Below are 22,378 nucleotides of genomic sequence, written 5' to 3'. Positions count from 1 at the left end.
CAAGAAAAAGGAGAAAAGTTGGATGGAGTTTACACAAAAATTAGAGGATATTAATAGACGATATATGGGATGTTGAGAAAAGGAACAATGAAGAACCAGGGTTCCTAGTCGATAAGGGAGGAAAACAGGTGAGAAGGATATCTGAAAACAGTGGCAGGACTATTTTACAAACCTGTTTAATGCTAATGCCAATGGAAAGGAAAATGGTGTAAGAAGAAAAGAATTCACAGTGAACCCAAAAGAGAACCCAAAAGTTGGGTTCTCTTTTGGAAAGAGAACCCAAACGTTGGTCTTTGTGAAGTAAAAGCAGCAATGATAAAGATGAAGAATGGAAAAATCACCTGGAGTTGATGGGTTACCAGTTTAAGTTATTAGGGATGCTGGCAATATTGGATTGAAATGTCTGTATGATATTATCAGCCTAGTTTGGAAAGAGAAAAGAATACCAGATGATTGGACAAAGGAAATCATCATACCAATTTTTAAGAAAGGGTCCAGAAGAGAATGTAACAACTATAGGGGAATCACTTTATTATGCCACTGTGCCAAAATTTTTGAGCAAATAGTCGAGACAAGATTAAGGAATAAAATAGGAGAGAATGAGGGAAGAAAGTATGGATTTAGAAGAGGAAGGTCAATGACTGACCTGATGCTTCAAGAGAATTGCTAGAAAGACATTAGGAGTTTGCCGAGAGCCTCTTTCTGGTGTTTTTAGACCTTAAAAAGGCATATAATAGTGTGCAAAGAGAAAAAGTGTGAGAAAGTCTGGAAAAAATGGTAATAGACAGGGAGGATGTTGTGATGATTAAAAATATGTATTCAAAGTGTGAAAGTTGTGTGAGTACAAAATTTGGGGACCTAGATTGGTTTCCATTGTCTAATGGACTTCAACAGAGTAGTGTATTGTCACCACTACTTTTTATTATTGTCATGGACAATATCCTTGTAGCGGTGGATGATAAAAAAAAAAAAAGGGGCGGGCTGTGTTTGCAGATGATGTTGTCCTCTGAGCAAACAAGGAGAAAGAACTTCGAGAGGAACTAGCACATTGAGAAGGTGTAGTCAGTGAGTATAGTCTAAAGATAAGTAGCGAAAAAAGCAAAGAGATGGTGATGGACAGAGGGGGAAGAAGTGAATGTAAAAGGGATAAAATCAGGGAATGAAATGTTCGAAGTGGTGGAAAATTTTAAGTACCTAGGGAGTGTATTAGGATGGCAGCCTAAATATGGAAATAACAATGAGAATAGCAGCTAGTAAGAGTTTCTTCTGTAACATTAATAGCCTGTTATGGACTAGGGAAGTTCCAAAGAAGAGCAAAAAGCTGCTAAATAGGGCATATTTTGACCCTATTTTTATCTATGCTGCTGAGACGTGGAGGATGAATAAAAAGGATACCAGCAGAATCCAAGAAATGGAAATAAAAGTGTTAAGGACTATGCTAGATAAAACTAGAAGAGACAAAATCAGAAATATTGACATTAGAATGAACTTGGGAATAGAAAGTTTGAGGGAGAAGATAACTGCATCACGTTGCAGTTATCTTCTCGTTGCAGTTATTGTTGCAGTTTGTGATGGTTTGGACGCATGAAGAGAATGAACTCTAACAGAATACCAAGAAGAAGAATGTTTGAGATGAAAATAGACAGGAGGCTGAGAGGAAGATCCCAGAAAATTTGGAGAGATCAGATTAGGGAAGATGTGGAAACAAAGGGAATTGAGTCGGAGAGAATGACAGAAGATAAGATTTTGGAGACAGAAAAAGACAGAAGGCTTTCATTCACCTGACCAACCCTAGGTTGGAACAGCAAGGAAGATACAGAGTAAACACAAATTGCACAGCTCATGGTAATATAGTATTAATATTGCCATACAATGTCAGGCTTTTGGTTGCACCAGAAAAAAGAATAATCATAATAACTAGGGGGCTTCCCCCCCTGCTCGCTTCTTTTGATAAAGTAAAACAAAATACTTACAGAAACTTTCGACACAGTGTGTTCCTCTTCCTCTGCTATGAATACATAAATATGTTACATATGGAAATCAAGAATGGTACCTCATGGTCATGAAGCTTGTTTTACCACAGTAAAACAAGCTTCTGTTACGTATTTTAGTATTTGTTACATATTACCACGTAACCAGCATCTCTCTTCTCCCATTGGCTAAATAAATATCACTAGGAAGAAAATTATTTTAATATATAGAAAGATAATAACTAGGTGGCTTCATCCCCTGCTCCCTGCACTCACTTCTTTTGATAAAATAAAATAAAATACTTACAGAAGCTTTCGACACAGCGTGTGTCTTTTCCTCAGCTATGAATATATAAATATGTTACATATGGAAATCAAGAATTTCCATATGTAACGAGAAACCGCGTGGTCATGCTAGATAAACAAAGTGCGTGCACGAGGTTTATCTAGAATGACCATGCTTAAACAGAAGCTTGTTTTACCACAGTAAAACAAGCTTCTGTTACGTATTTTAGTATTTGTTATGTATTACCACGTAACCTGCATCCCTCTTCTCCCATTAGCTGAATAAATATCACTACGAGGAAAATTATTTTAATGTATAGAAAGATAAATAAAATAAAAAAAACTAAAAAGGGAAAAAAAAAGAAATACTGACCTTAACTACCATTGGAGGCAACTTATTACAATGATTAGCAATTAACTTATTACAATGATTAGCAACTCGCTAGCTAAGAAAAAAACTTCCTTACAATGCAGTCTCCAATTCATCCTCCTTAGTTTAAATTTATCTCCCAGGGCATTGCTTCATTTAATAATGTAAAAATTTCACAATTCCTTTTACTATCCCCTCATATAGCCCTTATAAATCTCAATCAGAAACCCCTTCTATGATACTTATTTTCTTATTTTAAAAAAACCTAAAACAAAAAAAATATTAGAACCTATAGTAATTACTGCTGTGCATGGGTTGAAGATTGAGAAGAAGGAAAGTACTTTTTGATATCAGATCTTAATTTCTGTAGTTAAAAAAATCTGACATGAGTCTTGAATTTTCAGGAAATATATGTGAAGAAAGACTGTCCCAGTAAACAGAAGTAGGCAGGATAAATAAGGAAGAGAAAAAGCTTGTTCTGTGAGTTTGGAGTTGGGGAGTATATAGATGTTGACTGATAGTGGCATTTGTTTGCACTGGGTTAGAAGAGAGTAGAGCAATTACAAACACCAATTCAGAAAATAGATGAGAAATTTTTGAAGCTAAATGTAAAAAAGGCACCTGAGGCGGATGGTACCTATCCAGTTATATTAAAAGACCCAGAAAAGGAGGAAAGCAAACTTTAGCCATGATTATGAGATCATCCCTGGGTTCAGGAGAGGTCCTTATGGACTGGAGATTTGAAATCTATCCCCAAATGACAAAGAAGATCAAAGAGAGATGAGTAATTACAGACAAGTTAGCTTGACTTCTGTTACAGGGAAAATAATGGAGTTACTGGTTTAATGCAGACCCATCTAGACAGAAATGCGGTTATACTACAGTTCACAGCATGGATATGTTAAGGGGTGATTTTCTCTGACCAATCTTACTGGATACTATGGCACAGTAACAAAGGAACTGGATGTAAAAAAACAATTCTGACATTGACATACTTATATTTCAGAACATTTTACACTGTTGCACATAAAAGTATTTATATAAACACAAGTAGCAGGAGCTGAATATCTGAGAGAGTATAGATACTTTGTAAGTCTATACACGCTCTGACTGCCATGTTTTGAACAGAGAAACTTTAGACATTTGGGGACAATATCCAGATGTGGGTTTTGTACACATTGGCACTAATGACATTAAGAGTAGGAGATCTGTAGACTTCACAAGCACAGGGCAATGCTGAAAAACAGTTGAGCAGTAGGTGTCTGCAATTCTGGACAGAATTGCAGACACCTACAGATATACCTTCATCATTTACTCCTTCCTATCGGAAGGAGTAAATGATGAAAGCAATGCCAATCATTTTGTCCCTGGAGAGATTTGTGCAAGGATCATATATACACTTGCATGTACACCATACTATGAGTACAGTTAATAAACTTCATGAATTTGAAGTGCTGGTCAGAACATCATATGCAGACAATGTTGAGATATCAGAGATATGGAATCACTAAGATATAAGGGATACAGAATTTGAATATGGGGAGAACGATACGTACAGAAAGGACAGGGACGAGGGGGTTATGCTGTTAGTTAAGTAACACAAAATCTAAGACAGTACATCCAGTTTACATGGGTGGCCAGTGCAATGTTGAGTCAGTTTCAGTGACATAAGCACTGGGAAAGCAAAAATGAGAGTCTAAGTGTGGTATAGGCCTAATGACTCTGACGAGTATAACGGACAACTGTACAGAGAAATAGAGTGACCAGTATATTAGAATGTCTTGTAATGAAGGATTTTAACTTTCCAGATATTGGCTGGAACTTGTGGATTGGTCACTCGCAAACTAGCAAGACTTTTGTGGATTTATTGGAGGATTGTTTTCTACAGTAACATGTTCGAGAGGCAACTAGAGGGAATAATACTCTTGATCTGTTCATCAACGATGATTATTCATGCATTAAGAATTTGCTGATAAAGAAACCACTAGGTGGCAGTGATCACAGCATAATGACATGGAATTTACTTATAGATGTAACTATCATTGGGATAAAGGGAAGGATTTTTGCTTTCGTAAAGGTGACTATGGTGATCTCAGACAGTTTTTAAATTCTATACAGTGATACAAACTAATGTTGTTAGCAACAACAAATTCTGAGTGAGAAGCATCCAAAGAATTAATCAGGGAAGCTACAAGGCTCTTTATACGAAATTAGAAACACTGTTCAAGGTTTAGATTCAAGATTTAGGCCTAAATGGATGTCAGATGAACTCTATTATCAGAGAAGAAAAATGCATGGAATTCATATAAATTATCAGGTGACACAGAAGCCTATGGTAGATATAAGATAGTCTGTAATCAAGACACAAAGGAGGTTAGGCAAGCGAAGGAAAATTACAAGAAATCTCTGGCAAAGGATGCAAAGAAAAACTGGAAAGCCTTCTTTACTTATGTAAACTCCAGAAGAAGGAGGATGAATCAGATCAGTCCAGTTGATATCGATGGTTCGAATGTTGATGATCCTGTTCAGGTAGCTGACAAACTGAGTATTTTGCATATACATTCACATGTGAATTCTGTAGGGAAGTGGAAGCCAGGGGTTTATCACACTCTTAACTTCTGTTCCGGGTAAAATAATGGAGTCACTGGTTAAAGATGCATTGCAGGATCATCTAGACAAGACTGCAGCAATAATTCAGACACAGCATGGGTTTATTAAGGGAAATCTTGTCTGACAAATTTGATAGTATATTATGATGTGGTTACAAAGGAACTGGATGCAAAAAATAATTCTGATATCATATATTTGGATTTCAGGAAAGCTTTTGATACTGTTGCATATGGAAGACTATTGTACAAATTGGAGCAAAATAGTATTAGGAGTAAGTTGCTACAATGGATAAAAGGAATGTTGAGTGGGAGAAGACAGAGGGTGGTAATTAATGGGTGCTGCTCTTCGTTAATGTTATTAGTGGAGTCCCACAGGGTTCGGTGTTGGGTCCTCTGTTGTTTTGTATATTTATCAATGATATTGATGAAGGTATATCAGGCTTAGTGTCGAAGTTTGCAGATGATACAAGGTTGGCAGGGTTGTTAATGACAGTAATGGCAGTGTGCTACTGCAACAGGATCTAGATAATTTGGGCAGATGGGCTAAGAAGTGTCAACTGAAGTTTAACCTTGACAAATGCAAAGTGCTGCATATGGGTAGAAGTAACCCCAGAGAAACGTACCAACTGTGTGGTACTACACTTAAGGTGGTAGAAAATGAAAAAGACCTGGGAGTAATTGTGCAGTCAGATATGAAGTTTTCTGAGCAATGCAGCTGCGAGGGCAGGTTATGGGGTTTTGTCAATGATATATAGGAATTTGGCTAGCAGGGAAAAGGAGGTGATTGTCCCTCTGTATAAGGCAATGGTCAGGCCACGCCTTGAATACTGCATACAGGACTGGAGGTCTCATTTTAGGAAGGATGTAAATTTGCTTGAGCGTATACAGAGAAGGGCAACAAGATTGGTGAGGGGAATGAAGGGATCCTCTTACCAAGAGAGGCTCAAGTTCTGGAAACTGCAGTGGCTGGAAACTAGGCACCTGCGTGGTGATCTGATTGAGGTGTATAAGGCCTTGAATGGATTGAGCACGCTGAATTCTGATGGGATCCTTCACTTGTTCAGATTACGAACCTAAGGGAGCATAAATTTAAATTAAGAAACGACAGATGTAGAATAGATGTGCGGAAATTTGCCTTTAGCCAGCAGGTGGTTAATTGCTGGAACAAACTTCCATCTGTCATTGTGGAAGTTGATAGGTTAAATAAATTAAAGGAGGAACTGGACAGGCATTTGGAGAGAATGGTGTGATTTTTTTTATTTTTGGCTGATGCTGCATAAGCTCATACACTTGCTTTCTTGCATCACATGCCACTACTACTATTAATACTAACAGAGAGCTAAATAAATTTGTAATAACTGAAAGAAAAGTGGAGGAGAAATTGTTTAAGTTAAACATAAGAAAAGCACCTGGGGTGGATGGGATCTATCCAGTTATATTAAAGGAGGTGGCAAAGCAACTAAGCACACCATTAGCCATAATTATGAGAGCATCCTTGGACTCAAGTGACTCAAGGGAGGTTCCTAGGGACTGGAGATGTGCAAATGTATCCCCAATTCTTAAAGGGGGATCAAAGGGTGATGAGTAATTACAGACCTGTTAGTGAAACTTCTGTTCTGGGAAAAATAAAGGAATCACTGGTTAAAGAAGCAATGCAGGATCATCTTGATATAACTGCAGTTATAGTTCAGACACAGCATGGGTTTGTTAAGGGGTAATCTTGTCTGACCAATTTGATTGGATACTATGATATGATCACAAAGGAAATGGATGCAAAAAATAATCTTGATATCATATACTTGGATATTAGGAATGTTTTTGATATTGTTGCACATAACAGACTGCTACAAATTGGAGCAGTATGGCATTAAGAGCATGTTGCTGCTATGGATAAAAGGATGGTTGAGGTGAAGATAGAGAGTGGTAATCAATGGGCACTGCTCTTCGTGGACTAATGTTATTAGTGGAGTCCTCCAGGGTTTGGCGTGGGGCTCATTGTTTTCTATATTTACTTATAGACAGGTAGTTAATGACAGTATGCTACTGCAACAGGATCTAGAAGTTAGACAGATGGGCTGAGAAATGGCAACAGAAGTTTGCACTGATATATGCAAAGTACTGCATATAGGGAGCAATAACCCCAGAATAAGGTACCAACTGTGTGGTACTACACTCAAGGTAGTGGAAAATGAATAGGAACTGGGGGAAATTGCTGGGGGAAATTGCTGGGGGAAACTGGGGGAAATTGCAATCAAATATGAAGTTCTGTGGGCAGACAGGTGACAGAACAGCTCATGGGGTTTGTCAATGATATACAAGAATTTTGCTAGCAAGGATATGGACATGATTATCCCTTTGTATAAGGCAGTGGTCAGGCCATACCTTGAGTACTGCATATAGGTTTGGAGACCACATCTTAGTAAGGCTGTAGAGCTGCTAGAACAAGTACAGAGAAGTGCAATTAGATTGGTGAGGGGAACAAAGGGGTACTCTTACCAAAAAAAAGCTTCAGTTCCTCAAATTGCAGCATCTGTAGACTAGGCACCTAAGAGGTGATCTGATTGAGGTGTATAAGGCTTTGAAGGGTTTGAGCAAGCTCAATTCTGATGGGATTCTTCCTCTTGTTCAGATTACACAATTGAGGAAGCATAAATTGAAATTGAGGAAAGACAGTTGCAGAATCAATATGCAGAAATTTGTCTTTAGGCAGCAAGTGTTTCATTGTTGGAACAAACTTCCGTCTGTCATTGTGGGAGTTGATAGCTTAAATAAATTCAAGGAAGAATTACACAAACTTTTGAAGCGAATGGATAGCTGAAATGGGCAGTGTGGTTTTTTTTTTTTTATGATGCCTTATAAGCTTACTTTCTTGCATCATATACCACTGCTAATGCTAAAAATATGCTAGTCGTAGAATTATTATAATTTTTTATTATAAAAAGTACATTAGGAAAGCAGATAGATAAAAATTTGAATTAAACTAACAAAGTATACCAGGCAAGTAATTAATGAGAATTCTGGCAACACATTCTCCAGAAAATTAATTTTAAACAAAAGTAATGATAAGGTCTTTTACTAGAAATTGGAAGCCTATAACAATTAAATACTTATCATAAAAGACCTTTTAGTAATTTTTTTCTTAGTAAATAACATTTAGCAGATTAATAACAAAAGATTAATTTAATATTTAATTTAACACATTAATAACAACAAATATGGTGCCTCCATAGCCAGGTGGGCAGGAGCAGCGGTGCATAGCACAGCTCTCTCCTTGATTAGACCAGGGTTCGAGCCCATAACCACCAAATACGGAGGATGCGGAAGGTCAGGGAATGACCATCACATATCCCCAAGCCCGGATAAAAGGTGAGAGTTGGCATCAGGAAGGGCATCTGGCTGTAAAAATTTCATGCCAAAACAGTAAAAACGCTGACCTCGTATATATAATGGGAAAAAGGCAAGAACAAAAAAATAAAAAAATAACAACAAATATATGATTAATTTTTTGGTTATTTTCAAGAAAAAATTTCAGGTGGATTTCACCCCCCCCCCACACCAATCATTTCAAGGACAAAGATTTTGAGAAAATGGCAATTGTAATTAAAGAAACACATTTGTGAACAAATAACTTTTAAGGAAATAATACACATGTATTATTTCCCGAGAGAGAGAGAGAGAGAGAGTTTAAGACACTGGATTTAGAGCTTAAATCCTGATAATGTTATTCTTTAGTGCAATGCTTATATGCCATTGTCAGCTTGTGATAAAAGAAAGTAGTGAATGACATTTGTTTTGATTTGAAACTTTCTAGTTTTTAAAAATCACTGCAAATATTTGTTATCAGGGGTAATGTTTTTCAATGTAAAACTATATTCATAGTTCTGCACTTGTCTAGCACAAATAAACACACATTTAAAAAAGCATTTACTAAGCTACTGAGCAGTAATCCCAACTAAGCTGTACTGGTATGATGATATCTATGCCTAGAATTCTGTGTACATGTGGAAGATCATAGGTCTCTATGTTTTCTGGCTGACTGAAAACCCACAACCTGACCGCAAACTGACACTGCCATAATATTACTGCATAAGAATTCATGCAAAACTGATTTATTTAACTCATGATCAAGTACATAGGGATCAAGTACAATCAGAGCCCAACAATTTTTAGCTTCTTCAAACTCTTTAACCACTGTCCACTCAGCTGAAACATAAAGCTTTTCAAGACCAGTCTTTTCCTTGATTTCTTTTGAAAATATGAAAAATTTCAATTATGGAACAGATAAAAGGCAGAACTACTTGTGAAATACCACCAGGCTTTTCTTTTAAAGGAAGATTTTTTTTTTTTATGTGAATAGCAGCCAATCTCACATAAAAATATGAGAAACCTTACAGAAAAAGGCATTTTTTTTTTTTTTTGGTTCACATTATAATCATACCACCCATTTGGAATCAGTTTAATTTCCCACTGGTCAAAAATTATTACTAAAAATTCTCTCAGAACAAATTAAAGCAAAAGCAAGGGATTGTGAATTCATAGATCAGTTTGGGTTCAGAGAGGCAATAGGAATATTAAGAACACTAGCAGAAAGAAGCATGGAAATAGGAAAAGATCTGGCAATCTGTTGATCTCGAGAAGGCTTTTGACAGATTGAATTGGGTTAAGCTGATGGAAGTCCTAGGAAAGACAGACCTAGATAAAAGAAATCTTAAACTAATTTGGGAACTTTACATGGGACAGACAGCTGTGGTTCAGATTGATGGAGAGGAATCAGAAAAGGAGACGTTGGTAAGGGTGTAAGGCAAGGATGTTCCATGTCCCCTTTACTATTTAATTTATATGCAGAAGCATTGATGAAAGAGTACAAAGAAAAGTAGAAAGGAGGTGTAAAAGTTGCTGATTACCAGGTATTGATTGCTAATAATGAGGAAGAATTACAGAGCTCATTGGATATCTTGAACAGCAAAGTAAAGGAGTACAATATGAAGATTAACAGCAAGGAAACCCAGATAATGTTAATTTCAAAGTGGCCAGGAAGAAAAATCAATGTAACATTAGATGGAATAATATGGGAATAGGTGGACAGATATAGATATTTGGGAAGCATAATGACAGAAAATGGAAAGAGCCTGGAGGAAATAAAATCAAGAATTGCAATGAGCAAAGAGACATATAGTAATAGAAAAGAACTATTGAGAAGAAATTTCAAGAAGGAATTAAGAAAGCAAATGGTGAAAACATAATATGACCTGTTGTACAATATGGCTCAAAGACATGGACACTGAGAAGAGAGGAGATTAGACAGCTAGAAGCATTCGAGATGTGGGTGTGGAGAAGAATGGAAAGGGTGAAATGAGTGGACAGGGTGAGTAATGAGGAAGTGTTGAGTAAAGTAGGTGAAGAGAGAGAGAAATTTAGTAAAAGAACTAAGAAGAAGACAATAGAACTTTATAAGATATATATTGAGAACAGAAAGCATGTGGAGGAAAGTGATTGAGCGAAAGATGTGTGGGAAGAGAGCTGCTGGGAGAAGGAGAATTGGAATGATGGATTGGATGGGAAGAGGAAATTATGCAGGACTTAAAAAGAAAGCACAAGATAGAGATGCATGGTGTCAGTGGAGCCCTGAACCTGCCTGAGGGCATGTGTTTTTGTAAGGGCCAGCTCCTAGAACGAGTTCATCTCTGCCTCGTATCTTTGTGAAGTACCACTGTAAAAGGGCCAGAAATGTGAGTAGGTTTATGTGTATTACGTATATGTTCTGTTTTTATGTTCTGGCCACTTGACTACCCAGACACATCAATCACCTGGATGGATGATTCTGGGTACTGGTCCACAACATGGGAAGGTGGGCCAGTCCTAATGAAGCACGTACTGTCTCAATACGAGACTCTGATCCACCTAATGTTGCCAAAAGGTGGGCCAGATTTCTCTGGGGGGCTCACTCCAATTTTTTTTTCCCTCTCCTGTGAAGGAGAGGGAAAAAAAACAAAAGAGAGAGAGAGAGCTGGCCAGCACCAGTGACAGTCCTTCAATCCTTCTAAAACTCATTCTTGTCTTATATCTCACAAAAAGGATTCTTCTGCTCCTATACTTATCTTTGGTGACACTCTGATTTCTAGGCAAAATGACAGTCCTTCAATCCTTCTAAAACTCAGTCTTGTCTTATATCTCACAAAAAGGATTCTTCTGCTCCTATGCTTTGGTGACACTCCGATTTCTAGGCAAGATGATATATCTCTTTTGGGGATTACCCTGACTTCTAATCTCTCTTGGCACAAGCACATTACAAATATTGCTTCCTTTACATCTGAAAAACTTGTTTTTCCCTTTCGCTCTCAGCGTTACTTTTCTTCCAAACAGCTGTTCGCTCTGTACAAATCGCAAATCCGCCCTACCATGGAATATTGTTCCCACGTCTGGGGTGGTGCCCCCAAAACCTCTCTCAGGCATCTAGATTCCATTCAGAAGAGGGCAGTTAGGTTAATTGATAACTCATCTCTAACAGAGTCTCTCCACTCGCTGTCTCATAGACATACTGCATGCCTTTTCTACAGATACTTCCATGAGCACTGTTCTTCTGAATTGGCTTCTATAATTCCCACTCTCTCTTTCAAAACAGTCTGAACATGTGCCACCACCAGCCAACATCCATTTACTACCCAACTTCAAACTCACAGAACCAACTTTTCATCTTCATCATTTATTCATTCAACTGCCATTTTCTGGAACAACCTTCCTTCATACGTATTTCCTGAAAATTACAGACTACAGAAGTTCAAGTCTATATTTGAGAAGATATAGACTTAAACGTTCAAGAAGATATTTGTCAACAAATATCTTCTTTCGTCTTCTCAACCTCCAACCCAAGCATGGTACTAAGTACTATAGGTTCTAATATATACCTCTCTTGTTTGGGGTGTTCATAAAAAAAAAAAAAAAAATGGTAAAAGCTCTAATGTACTGTTTATTACTAATTCAAATAAATCAATATCATAAATTAATCTGATCATAACTTACACAAGACACTTCAGGATTAAATACTGCATTTGTGAATTCCAAACTAAAATGCTGAAGAAAGTCCACAAACAAGGATATCACAATCTGACCTTCGCAGGATGCTGCAAATGCTTGTAAATCTCCTCTATAAAGTGGATTTTTTGTTTTAAAGTGTTCTTCTTCTTCTTCTAAAGCAAGAAATATGCTTGCCCGCAATTCAGCCTGAAAAAATCATTTGAATGGTTAGTGAAATTTAATTATGAACATATATGCAGGATTTTATTATTATATGTTATTAAGAACATATATGCATATATGTTTTATAATGTTGGCTGTACTTTCAGGATCAATTCAGGACCTGAAAACAATGAAAAAAAAAAAAATGTATAAAAACACATCTGAAATTGCTTTATTTATGGCCTACATTTTTGTGTTCCAACAACTATCCACTTTACATTTAAAGGAGGTGTTCAAAATGAAAGCCTTACATTTGAACACGCTTCTTCCTGAACTTCTTGACATATTCAAAAATACCAGGTATCATTAAGACTTTCTAACATCCTTGTTCTACATACTGGCAAAGCATTTCAACTATCAACGTCACAATAATGATGGATTTCAAATGGTACCACAGGTAAAAACCAAATGGATTGGTTTTTACCTGTAGAACAAGGCCTCCATGAACTATCCATTCAAGAAAATGCTCATCCAAATAATCTCTGACTACTTGACTAAAACGAGGTGCAGCACCACCATGCATAAATCACACACACTGTCAGACAGCAAAAAATAATCAGAATAGGATTCTCCAGTTAATTTTCCAGGCAAAATAGGAGGAACAATTAATTAATAATGCATTGCCCATACATTATACATTAATACTAAATTGTTGTTGGTGCCTTGGCTGAATGATGGCATTCAGAATCTCTTCTGCCCAGTCATGAGTGTTGTGAGCACTGATGCCACTGACTGTGAAGACTGCCTCACCAGAAAACAACATGGAGAGCAGAAGCAGTCTTCACAGTCAATGTCATCAGTGCTCACAACACTCATGACTGGGCAGAAGAAATGCTGCATGCCATCATTCAGGAATATTGAATCAAATCTATTTGATATAGAAATCAAATACAAAAAGCTTTTCATCTTGGGAAATTAGCTTTAGTAAGGCCTTATAATCAATGAATGCGACACAGATGAAACTGTTATTTCCATAAAATTCTCCATGTAGTTTATGTGTTCTATGCCCTCTGCTGCTGTTATCCTTCAGAAGCTATGACCAGGATTTTCCTACATGATTCAGGACCCATTCTCCCAACCACAGTTCTGGTACTGATTGGTCTATCATCATCATCTGAAACTCACTTGTTCAATGATCCTATATCTCCAAAGTGCTCATCAATTCTCTGAAAGGTCTTATCTGACAGGTGCCAATTCAGAAACTTTTCCAAATACAAACTTCTTACTGCAGCTGTATTACATTCAACATGCCAATACATGAGATGCATATCTGTTATTTCTCAATTTGTCCCCCTTCCCCAATGAACTGCATTTGGAATTGATTTTATGGTAATAAATTATAGTACTCACAATTACGAATGGTAAAACACCATTTAAAAATAAGTCAGACTATGCCCACTGGAATAATAATCAACTTTTATAACTCCCTAAATTGCTGTAATATGGTTTTCCTCATAGACTATCAGGCAATGTTTGCCAGATAATTTCATAACACAAAAACGGTTGTAAATCAGAACAAAGTGATTTTGGGAACATGTTTATATAAACTATTTTCATTGTGTTCTGGTCACAAATTGATCCTGAAAGTACTGTCCATGTTATGAAATATCCTATATAGATGTGTCTAAGTGATGTACACTGAGTGATCAGTGAATTATGACCACCCTTATGAAAACTGTATGACCCGTTGACCACATGAGGTACGAGAGTGCAGAGTTAGTTGACCTATGTAGCATAGATAAGGTGTCAGTGGTTCGCTAGGTAGTAAAATTCCAAGTGTGATGGGTAAAAGAAAGGATTTATTGGACTTTGATAAAGGACAGATTGTGGGTGCTCAACGAGCTGGTGCCTCGATTTCCCAAAGGGCTGAACTGGTGGGTTGTTTGAGAGCCACCACAGTTAAAGTGTACCAGGACTGGCGTCAAAATGGTCAAAAAACGACCTGACGCCAAAACTGCAAAGGTCTACGAAAGGTTGATGTTAGAGGCGAGCACCAGGTCCGACGACTCATACAGGCACAGCACTGTTCAAGAGTTGACTACCCAATACAATATGGGACAACCCGGAACAATATCTGGCATGACCATGCACGCTCGCACATATGGAATATACCAGCAGACAACCCCTATGGCATCCTCTCCTAACTAAGGTTCATCGGCGTAAAAGATTTGCCTAGTGCAAAGAGCATGCAAGTTGGACATTAGAAGACTGGAAGAAGATGTGCTGGTCGGATGAGTCACGTTATTTACTCTACACTGTGGATGGTCATGTACGGATTTGGCGTCAACAACATGAGGCTCTTGATCCATCATGCTTTGTATCAAAAGTGCAGGCCAGTGGAGGCGGTTGTATGATGTGGGGCATGTTTCCCTGGCAGGAACTTGGACCAGGGATCCAAGTTCCTGCCAGGGAAACATGCCTGGGAACAACATGCATGTGGATCAGTGATCTCTGCTATCGTCAACTGCTTGCTGACTGTGTACACCCCGCTATGTTACACTTTTTTTTTCCTGAATGCCGATGGTGTCTTCCAAGATGACAATGCACCGAGCCATCGGGAACTTGTTGTGCAGGAATAGTTTGAGGAACACAGTTCTGACTTCCAGCATATCGATTGGCCTCTGAACTCCCCCGATATCAATCCCATGGAGCACTTGTAGGACACTATGGAAAGGCATATCAGGCATCTGGATACACCAATCACCTCCATAACTGCATTGCTGACCGCATTACACACAGCTTGGTTGGCCATACCTCCCGAACACTTCTGACATCTTGTTGAATCAATGCCATGTCGGATAGCTGCTGTACTGAAGGCAAAAGGAGGACCTATGAAGTATTAGGTAGGTGGTCTTAATTCAATGATCACTCAGTGTATATTTCTATAGTATATAATTTCAGAAGAAAAATTTTTCCTAAGAATCCTAAACATCATGAGTAAACAGTTTTCACACTGTGGTGGTGCAAACTGTGTGATCCCATGACTCGGAATGAACTGCAACTGCAATTCCTTTTTTAGATGTCATTAATTATACAGTGCTTTAGCATCAATCCAAAGTGATACTGTGCTGTGCATATTGAATCTGTACATGTGTCTGCGTGCATGTGTGTGTTCACAGACCTATTTACACTTATGTAGGCTTAAAAATAAGGAATAACTCGTGGAGAGGAAAGCTCTGCTCCCTCCGAATGAGAATGGCTAACTACAGCCCAAATGAAAAGCCATTTAAGAATTCCTCTAGTCTCCAACAGGATTTCAACCTAGATCCCGCAAAATGAATGACAAGTGAACCCAAACCTCTCAAAATGAGTGACACGTGAACCAACCCAGATGTGACATTTATAAATGTATATCTGCCTGATATGTAAAATAATGTAAGTTAGTACTGAAAGTTTGCAGTGTTTTTACAAAAATTAGAAAACATTACTTTCTTTAAAATTTAAAAGAACTGCACAGGACCTATATAGTGGATGTGAGAAGATATTATATACCAACAGTTTTATCTGCTGAATACTGCTGAATATTTTAGAACATACACAATGACCTTTATTGTAAATATTAGTAGTGCCAAAATGATGCAAGGATGCAAGTTAAACAGCACCAACCAAAAAAAAAAAAAGAAAAGAAAAAGAAATTTACTCACTTTGTTTGACAATCCCTTCCAATAATTTTTCTACTCTTTCTTTAAATTTATTGAAAATGCCCGCCCACCACACACTAGATGAAAACTTATTCTAAATAATCAACCACTCTCTTGCTGAAAGTACATTTCAGGAAACCTATCCTGCAACTATGCTTTTCCAATTTAAATTTATGTCTCCTTGTGTGGGTGCATCATCTAAGAAAGAGCAAAGATGCCATCAGCATTTAGTCTTAATCTTCGATCAGGTATCTTCACAGATACCTAATTTCCAGATTCTGCAATTTACAGAATTAAGTTTTTCCATAAGTAATGCCTCTTTGGTCATAAAACTATCAAGACAACAGGTACAAAGTTGAAATATATATCATTTATTAAACAAATACTTGGAAATATTTGTTTTATTAAACACTATTTATTAAACATCGTAGTATTTGTTTAATAAAAATAAATACTGGGAAGATGTAGGATCATTGAACAAGTGAGTTTCAGATGATGATCGACTAACCAATTCCTCCAACCACCAGAACTGTGGTTGGAGGAATTGGTCCTGAATCATTTCTTCTGAGGTTACTCTATGTATCCACCTTGTTAATCAATACATTTTTGCACTGTTCTTTCGAACTTACATATGCACTGTGGTCAACCCTGCTGTTGAAACCAGCATGTTACTACCTTTGCAACTCCTCATCACTTAAAAAGTGTTTTCTCCAGAGACATATTTTCACATGTCCAAGCAGATGGAGCTTAATCCAAACTACAAGCAGGATGAGGCAAAACTTTCTGCCATAGGTCTGCAATTTTCATCTGGGTCACATAGATAGTGTGCAGCCATTAAGGAAGTTTTGTATCCCGTTGGGTCTTCCTTTTTTTTTTATCTTATAGTCCTATTACACTTATCAAGTATTTGGCAATAGCTTTCTTCATTTATAGTCATCTGAACTTTCAAAAAAACATTAACCAAAATTGAGCCTACTCTGTCCTAAAACACTGAGTCTAATTTTTTGTGATAATCTAGCAATTAGAAATTTTTTTCTTCAATGGATAGGATGGACATGTCTATTCTAGACTGGCAGAGCAGCAAAGCAAAAGGCTCAAACTAGTAGAAGTGCTGTGACTTAGGGGAGAACTGAGGGGACCGATTGTCCACTGAATCACAGTCTATTGAAATGACCTGCTTGTTTGATATTTGTGGAGCAATCAGGAATGGGACATGATATTGCCACGGGGAATGTCTGTGCGTGATGTAAGGAGTGCGAGGAAATCAGACACCAACTCGGCATTGTTATGGGCGTATATGAGAGCTTGAAGGACAGGGTGGATGCCCTCGAAGGATTTAAATTGAGAGGCCCATCAAATTCTCATCTGCCCACATCAATGCCAGAGCTTGCAATTGAACATCACGCAACACAGAGGCATCCCCCAAGGTAGAATGCGCTGGCCCCAAAAGAACTAGTTGTTGTAGGTGACTCTATTGTCAGGGAAACAGGGAACATATTGTGCAAAAAGGATAGATGGAACAGGACCAGGATATGTCTGGCAGGGGCAAAGGGTGATGACGTTGTAGGGCAGATATTATCCTTTAAGGGAACAATGGGTGATACTGTTGTACACATTAACACTAATGATATTAAGAGTAGGAGACTGGCAGAATTACTTAACAAGTACAAGACAATGCTAAAAAAAAGCAGTGACTTGGGGTTGAATTTGAAAGTGTCTGCAATTCTGCCCACACATGATAGGAGGGTGTATATGATGAGAGCCTTGTCGATCAATTCGGCCCTGGAGAGATTGTGCAAGGCTCAAGGGGTAGAATTTTTCTTAACCTGGTCTGTGCTTGTTAACAGGAGAGACTGCTTCTACAGGGATGGGATACACTTAAATAGTAAGGGTGCAAGAATATTTGTTGATGCTATCGAAATAGAGTTAGGTGGGTCGGAAAACTGCTAGCTTGGAGGGATATATGGACTAATAGATTAACTGAAGCCACTGGCAAAGGTAAAAGTGATTCTTGCACTACTTCTATTGAAATGCAATTGAGCAGCAGCCTGGAAAGCAAGGCAATGGTAATTTCCAGGACTGCTGGGAGTCATAGTGGAATAAGTAAATACATGGGCTGTGTTAGGGTAACTAAGAGTAGAAACAGGTGCATGTATACTTGCAGGTACACCAATGCTAGGAGTATAGTTAATAAATTCGATGGGCTTGAAGTGCTAGTCAAGACATCAAAGGCAGATATTGTTGGGATTCCACAGACATGGTGTCACACAAATATAAGCAGTGCAGAACTGCAATTTGGAGAGTACAATGTGTACAGAAAGGATAGACAGGACAGGAAGAGACGAAGAGTTATGCTGTTAATTAAGAAACACATAAAATCTAAGGACGTGCATCCAATCGATATTGGTGGACAATGCAATGTTGAGTCTGTTTGGTGCACAGAAATAGTGGGCCAGTAAATTAGTGTCTAATAATGGAGGATTTTAATTTCCCGGATACTGACTGGAATTTGTGGGTTGATCACTCACACACTAGCAAGGCTTTTGTGGATTTATTGGCTGATTGTTTTCTACATCAGCATGTTCGGGAGGCAACTAGAGGGAGTAATACTCTTGATTTGATTACCAGTAGTGATTCTTCATGCATTAAGAATCTGCAGATACAGGAACCACTAGGTGGCAGTGATCACAGTGTGCTGAAGTGGGATTTACTCAAAGAGGTAACTACCATCAGGGTTAAGGGAAGGGTTATTGCTTTCATAAAGACGACTACGATGGTCTGAGACAGTATTTAAATTTAATACAGTGGGATCAAATGATGATGTTACTAACAGCAAATTCAAAATGGAAAGCATTCAAAGAACTGATCTTGGAAGCTACTAGGCTTTACATACCAATTAAGAAATATTGTTCAAGGTTTAGGCCTAAATGGATGTCAGATGAACTAATGAGACATATGGCAGAGAAGAAAAATGCTTGGGATACATATAAATTAACATGTGACACAGAAGCCTATGATAGATATAAGTTGATCTGTAACCAAGTTACAAAGGAGGTTAGGCAGGCAAAGGCAGATTACGAGAAATCTTTGGCAAAGGATACAAAGAAAAACAGCAAAGAATTCTTTACTTATGTAAGCTCTAGAAGGAATGGGATGAATGAGATTGGTCCACTTGATATCGATGGTTCAACTGTTGATGATCCTGCTCAGGTAGCTAACAAACTAAATGAATATTTTGCATCGACATTCATACATGAGAAGTTATTCGAGTAGGGGAATGCCAAAGGTGTATTCAACTCTGGCAGTAAGCTAGATAATCTTGTAATAACTAAGAGTAAAGTGGAGGAGAAATTGAAGATAAACACAAGGAAGGCACCTGGGGTGGATGGAATCTATTCAGTTATATTAAAGGAGGCAGCAAAGGGAGTAAGCAAACCCTTAGCCATAATTATGAGAGCTTTCCTGGACTCAAAGGAGGTACCCAAGGACTGGAGATGTGCAAATGTGACCCCAATCCACAAAGGAGGATCAAAGGGAGACACAGGTAATTACAGACCTGTTAGTTTAACTTCTGTTCCAGAGGAAATTAATGGAGGCACTGGTTAAAGAAGCATTGCAGGATCATCTAGACAAGACATCAGTTATAGCTCGGACACAGCATGGGTTTGTTAAGAGGAAGTCTTGTCTAACTAATTTGATTGGATGCTATGATGTAGTCACAAAAGAACTGGATGCAAAGAATAACTTTGATATCATATATTTGGATCTTAGAAAAGCCTTTGATACTGTTGCACATGGAAGACTGCTGCACAAATTGGAGTAGTGTGGCATTGGAGCCAAATTGCTGCTATGGATAAAGGGATGGTTGAGTGGGAGAAGACAGAGAGTGGTAATCAATGGACATTGCTCTTAGTGGGCTAATGTTATTAGTGGATTCCCTCAGGGTTCAGTGTTGGGTCCATTGTTGTTTTCTCTATTTATAAATGATATTGATGATGGTATATCAGGCTTAATGTCCAAGTTTGCAGATGATACAAAGGTTGGCAGGATTGTTAATGACAGTACACTACTGCAACAGGATCTAGAAAAGTTGGGAAGATGGGCTGAGAAATGGCAACTGAATTTAACATTGACATAGTATATAACTATATGACATAGTTACTGCTACCCATATGTACTGCATATGGGTAGCAGTAACCCCAGAGTAATTACAGACATACCAACTGTGCAGTACTACACTCAGGGTAGTGAAGAATGAAAAAGACCTGGGGGTAACTGTGCAGTCTGATATGAAGTTTTCTGAGCAGTGCAGACAGGGTTCTTGTCAATGATATACAGGAAATTTTCAAGCAGGGAAATGGAGATTATTATTCCTTTGAATAAAACAATGGTCAGGCCACAACTTGAGTATTGCATACAGGTCTGCAGACATCATTTTAGGAAGGATGTAGAGTTGCTTGATCGAGTACAGAGAAGGGCTACAAGGTTGGTGAGGGGAACGAAGGTATCCTCTTACCAAGAAAGACTTCAAGTTCTGCAAATTGCAGTGTCTGGAGACTAGGTGATCTGACTGAGGTGTATAAAGCTTTGAATAGTTTGGGCAAGCTGAATGCTGATGGGATTCTTCCTCTTGCCCAGATTACACACTTGAGTGGGCATAAATTCAAATTGAGGAAGGACAGTTGCAGAATAGATGTGGCGGAAATTTTCTTTAGCCAGCAGGTGGTTGATTACAAGAACAACTTCCACCTGTCTTTGTGGAAGGTTGATAGTTTAATAAATTCAAGGAAGAACTGGACAAACGTTTGGAGCAAATAGATATGTGAAATGGGAAGTGTGCTTTTTTTTTTCTTTTTTTTTGGCTGATACTGTATAAGCTTGCTTTCTTGCATCATATGCCACTACTAATGCTAATATTAATATTAGTTTTTAATTGCAATATCAAAGAAAACACTTTCTCTGTAAAGTATTGAGAATTTTGGCAGTGAGGAATAAGTAGATAAGGAGTACAGTGTTGTTGAAGGTTGTGCAGGATCTTTGAGTAGCCAGTTTGGGGCTAATAATGAGTGTCTGCTCAAGTTCTGGGATGCTTTCATGATACAGCTCAAAGAAAAATAATAATAAATAAATAAAACTGTTAAGTTAGAGGTAGGAGACATTTTGAAACCAACTTTTCCTTCATCCAGGCTAAAGAATAAAGGAAAGAGAGGAAAATATAATATAAGGTATCTAGAATGTAAATGAGCCTTGCTGATAAATATAACATATTACCTGGCTTGGTGGGCTTACAAAACATAACTCCACCAAACTGTATGAAGTGTACAACCAAAACCCTGCATCCAACCACTAGTTCCCCCCCACTTGACATTCTCATTACCCTCAAAAACAACACCATTTTGCCCAAGCATACAGGAAACCTACAGATGCTAATTTGGTGCTACACTTTGGTTCCAACCACCCACCCACTCAACGTTAAAGCAGGAATAGAAGGAACTAGTGTTGAGGGCTCTGTGTGGCCTGCAGCTGTTCAAGACGGTTTCTAAGATCGATAGAAAATAAATCTAGCTAATCATGATAACCCTTCATTTGGCAAGTCATTTCGAAGTTCTACAGACCCCTAGTCACAAAAGGGGGTGGTACCCTCTTCCTTCACCTACCACCTAAGAATTAGCAAAAAACAAAAAAAAAAAAAAAAATCATTAAGAGAGCACGGAACCATAACACCAGAGTTTACTTTACAAGAAAAAATGTCTAGGCTAATAAATGAAGTAGCATTCTCATATATTTTCTTCAAAATCATAATATATGGGCATCTATGCCTTATCTTTCCAGTGCCCAAAACATTGCCTTATGTATGGAGTCAAATGCCTTTTCATAATCCACAAATTCCAGGCATAATGGTGTTTTATATTCATTTTCTTTCTCCATTAGCTGTGATATTGTGTGAAGGTGATCCATAGTTGAGAATTCTGTCCTCTTTCGGTTGATTCTCATCAAGTATTCATTCTAATCTGTTAGTAATGGCCCTTGTAATCAACTTGTAGATGTGGGATAACAAGCTAACTGATCTGGAACAGGGCCAGGGTATGTCTGCCAGGAGAAAAGGTTGATGATGTTGTAGAACAGATATCATCTTTTAAGGGCACAAAAGATGATATTGTTATACACTTGGAACTAATGACATTAAGAGTAAGAGATCTGCAGATTTACTGAACAAGTACAGGTCAATGTTGAAAAAAGTGGCCAGTTAGGGTTGAATGTGAAAGT

General features: G+C 37.9%; 1 protein-coding gene across 1 annotated transcript in view; it reads right to left on the bottom strand.

Annotated features, from left to right (window-relative positions):
- LOC150080812 (centrosomal protein 43-like) overlaps positions 1 to 22,378 on the bottom strand; it is a 203,490-nt gene that overhangs the window by 144,537 nt on the left and 36,575 nt on the right. The window contains exon 2 of the mRNA XM_090381485.1: positions 12,255 to 12,455. Coding sequence (XP_090237611.1) covers positions 12,255 to 12,455 — 201 coding nt within the window. The remainder of the gene's footprint in view (positions 1 to 12,254; positions 12,456 to 22,378) is intronic.

This window comes from Mastigoproctus giganteus, chromosome 9, assembly GCF_048544385.1.
Source record: "Mastigoproctus giganteus isolate SK-2022 chromosome 9, ASM4854438v1, whole genome shotgun sequence".
Classification (NCBI taxonomy): Eukaryota; Metazoa; Arthropoda; class Arachnida; order Uropygi; family Thelyphonidae; genus Mastigoproctus; species Mastigoproctus giganteus.
This window is presented reverse-complemented; position numbering and strand designations above follow the sequence as displayed.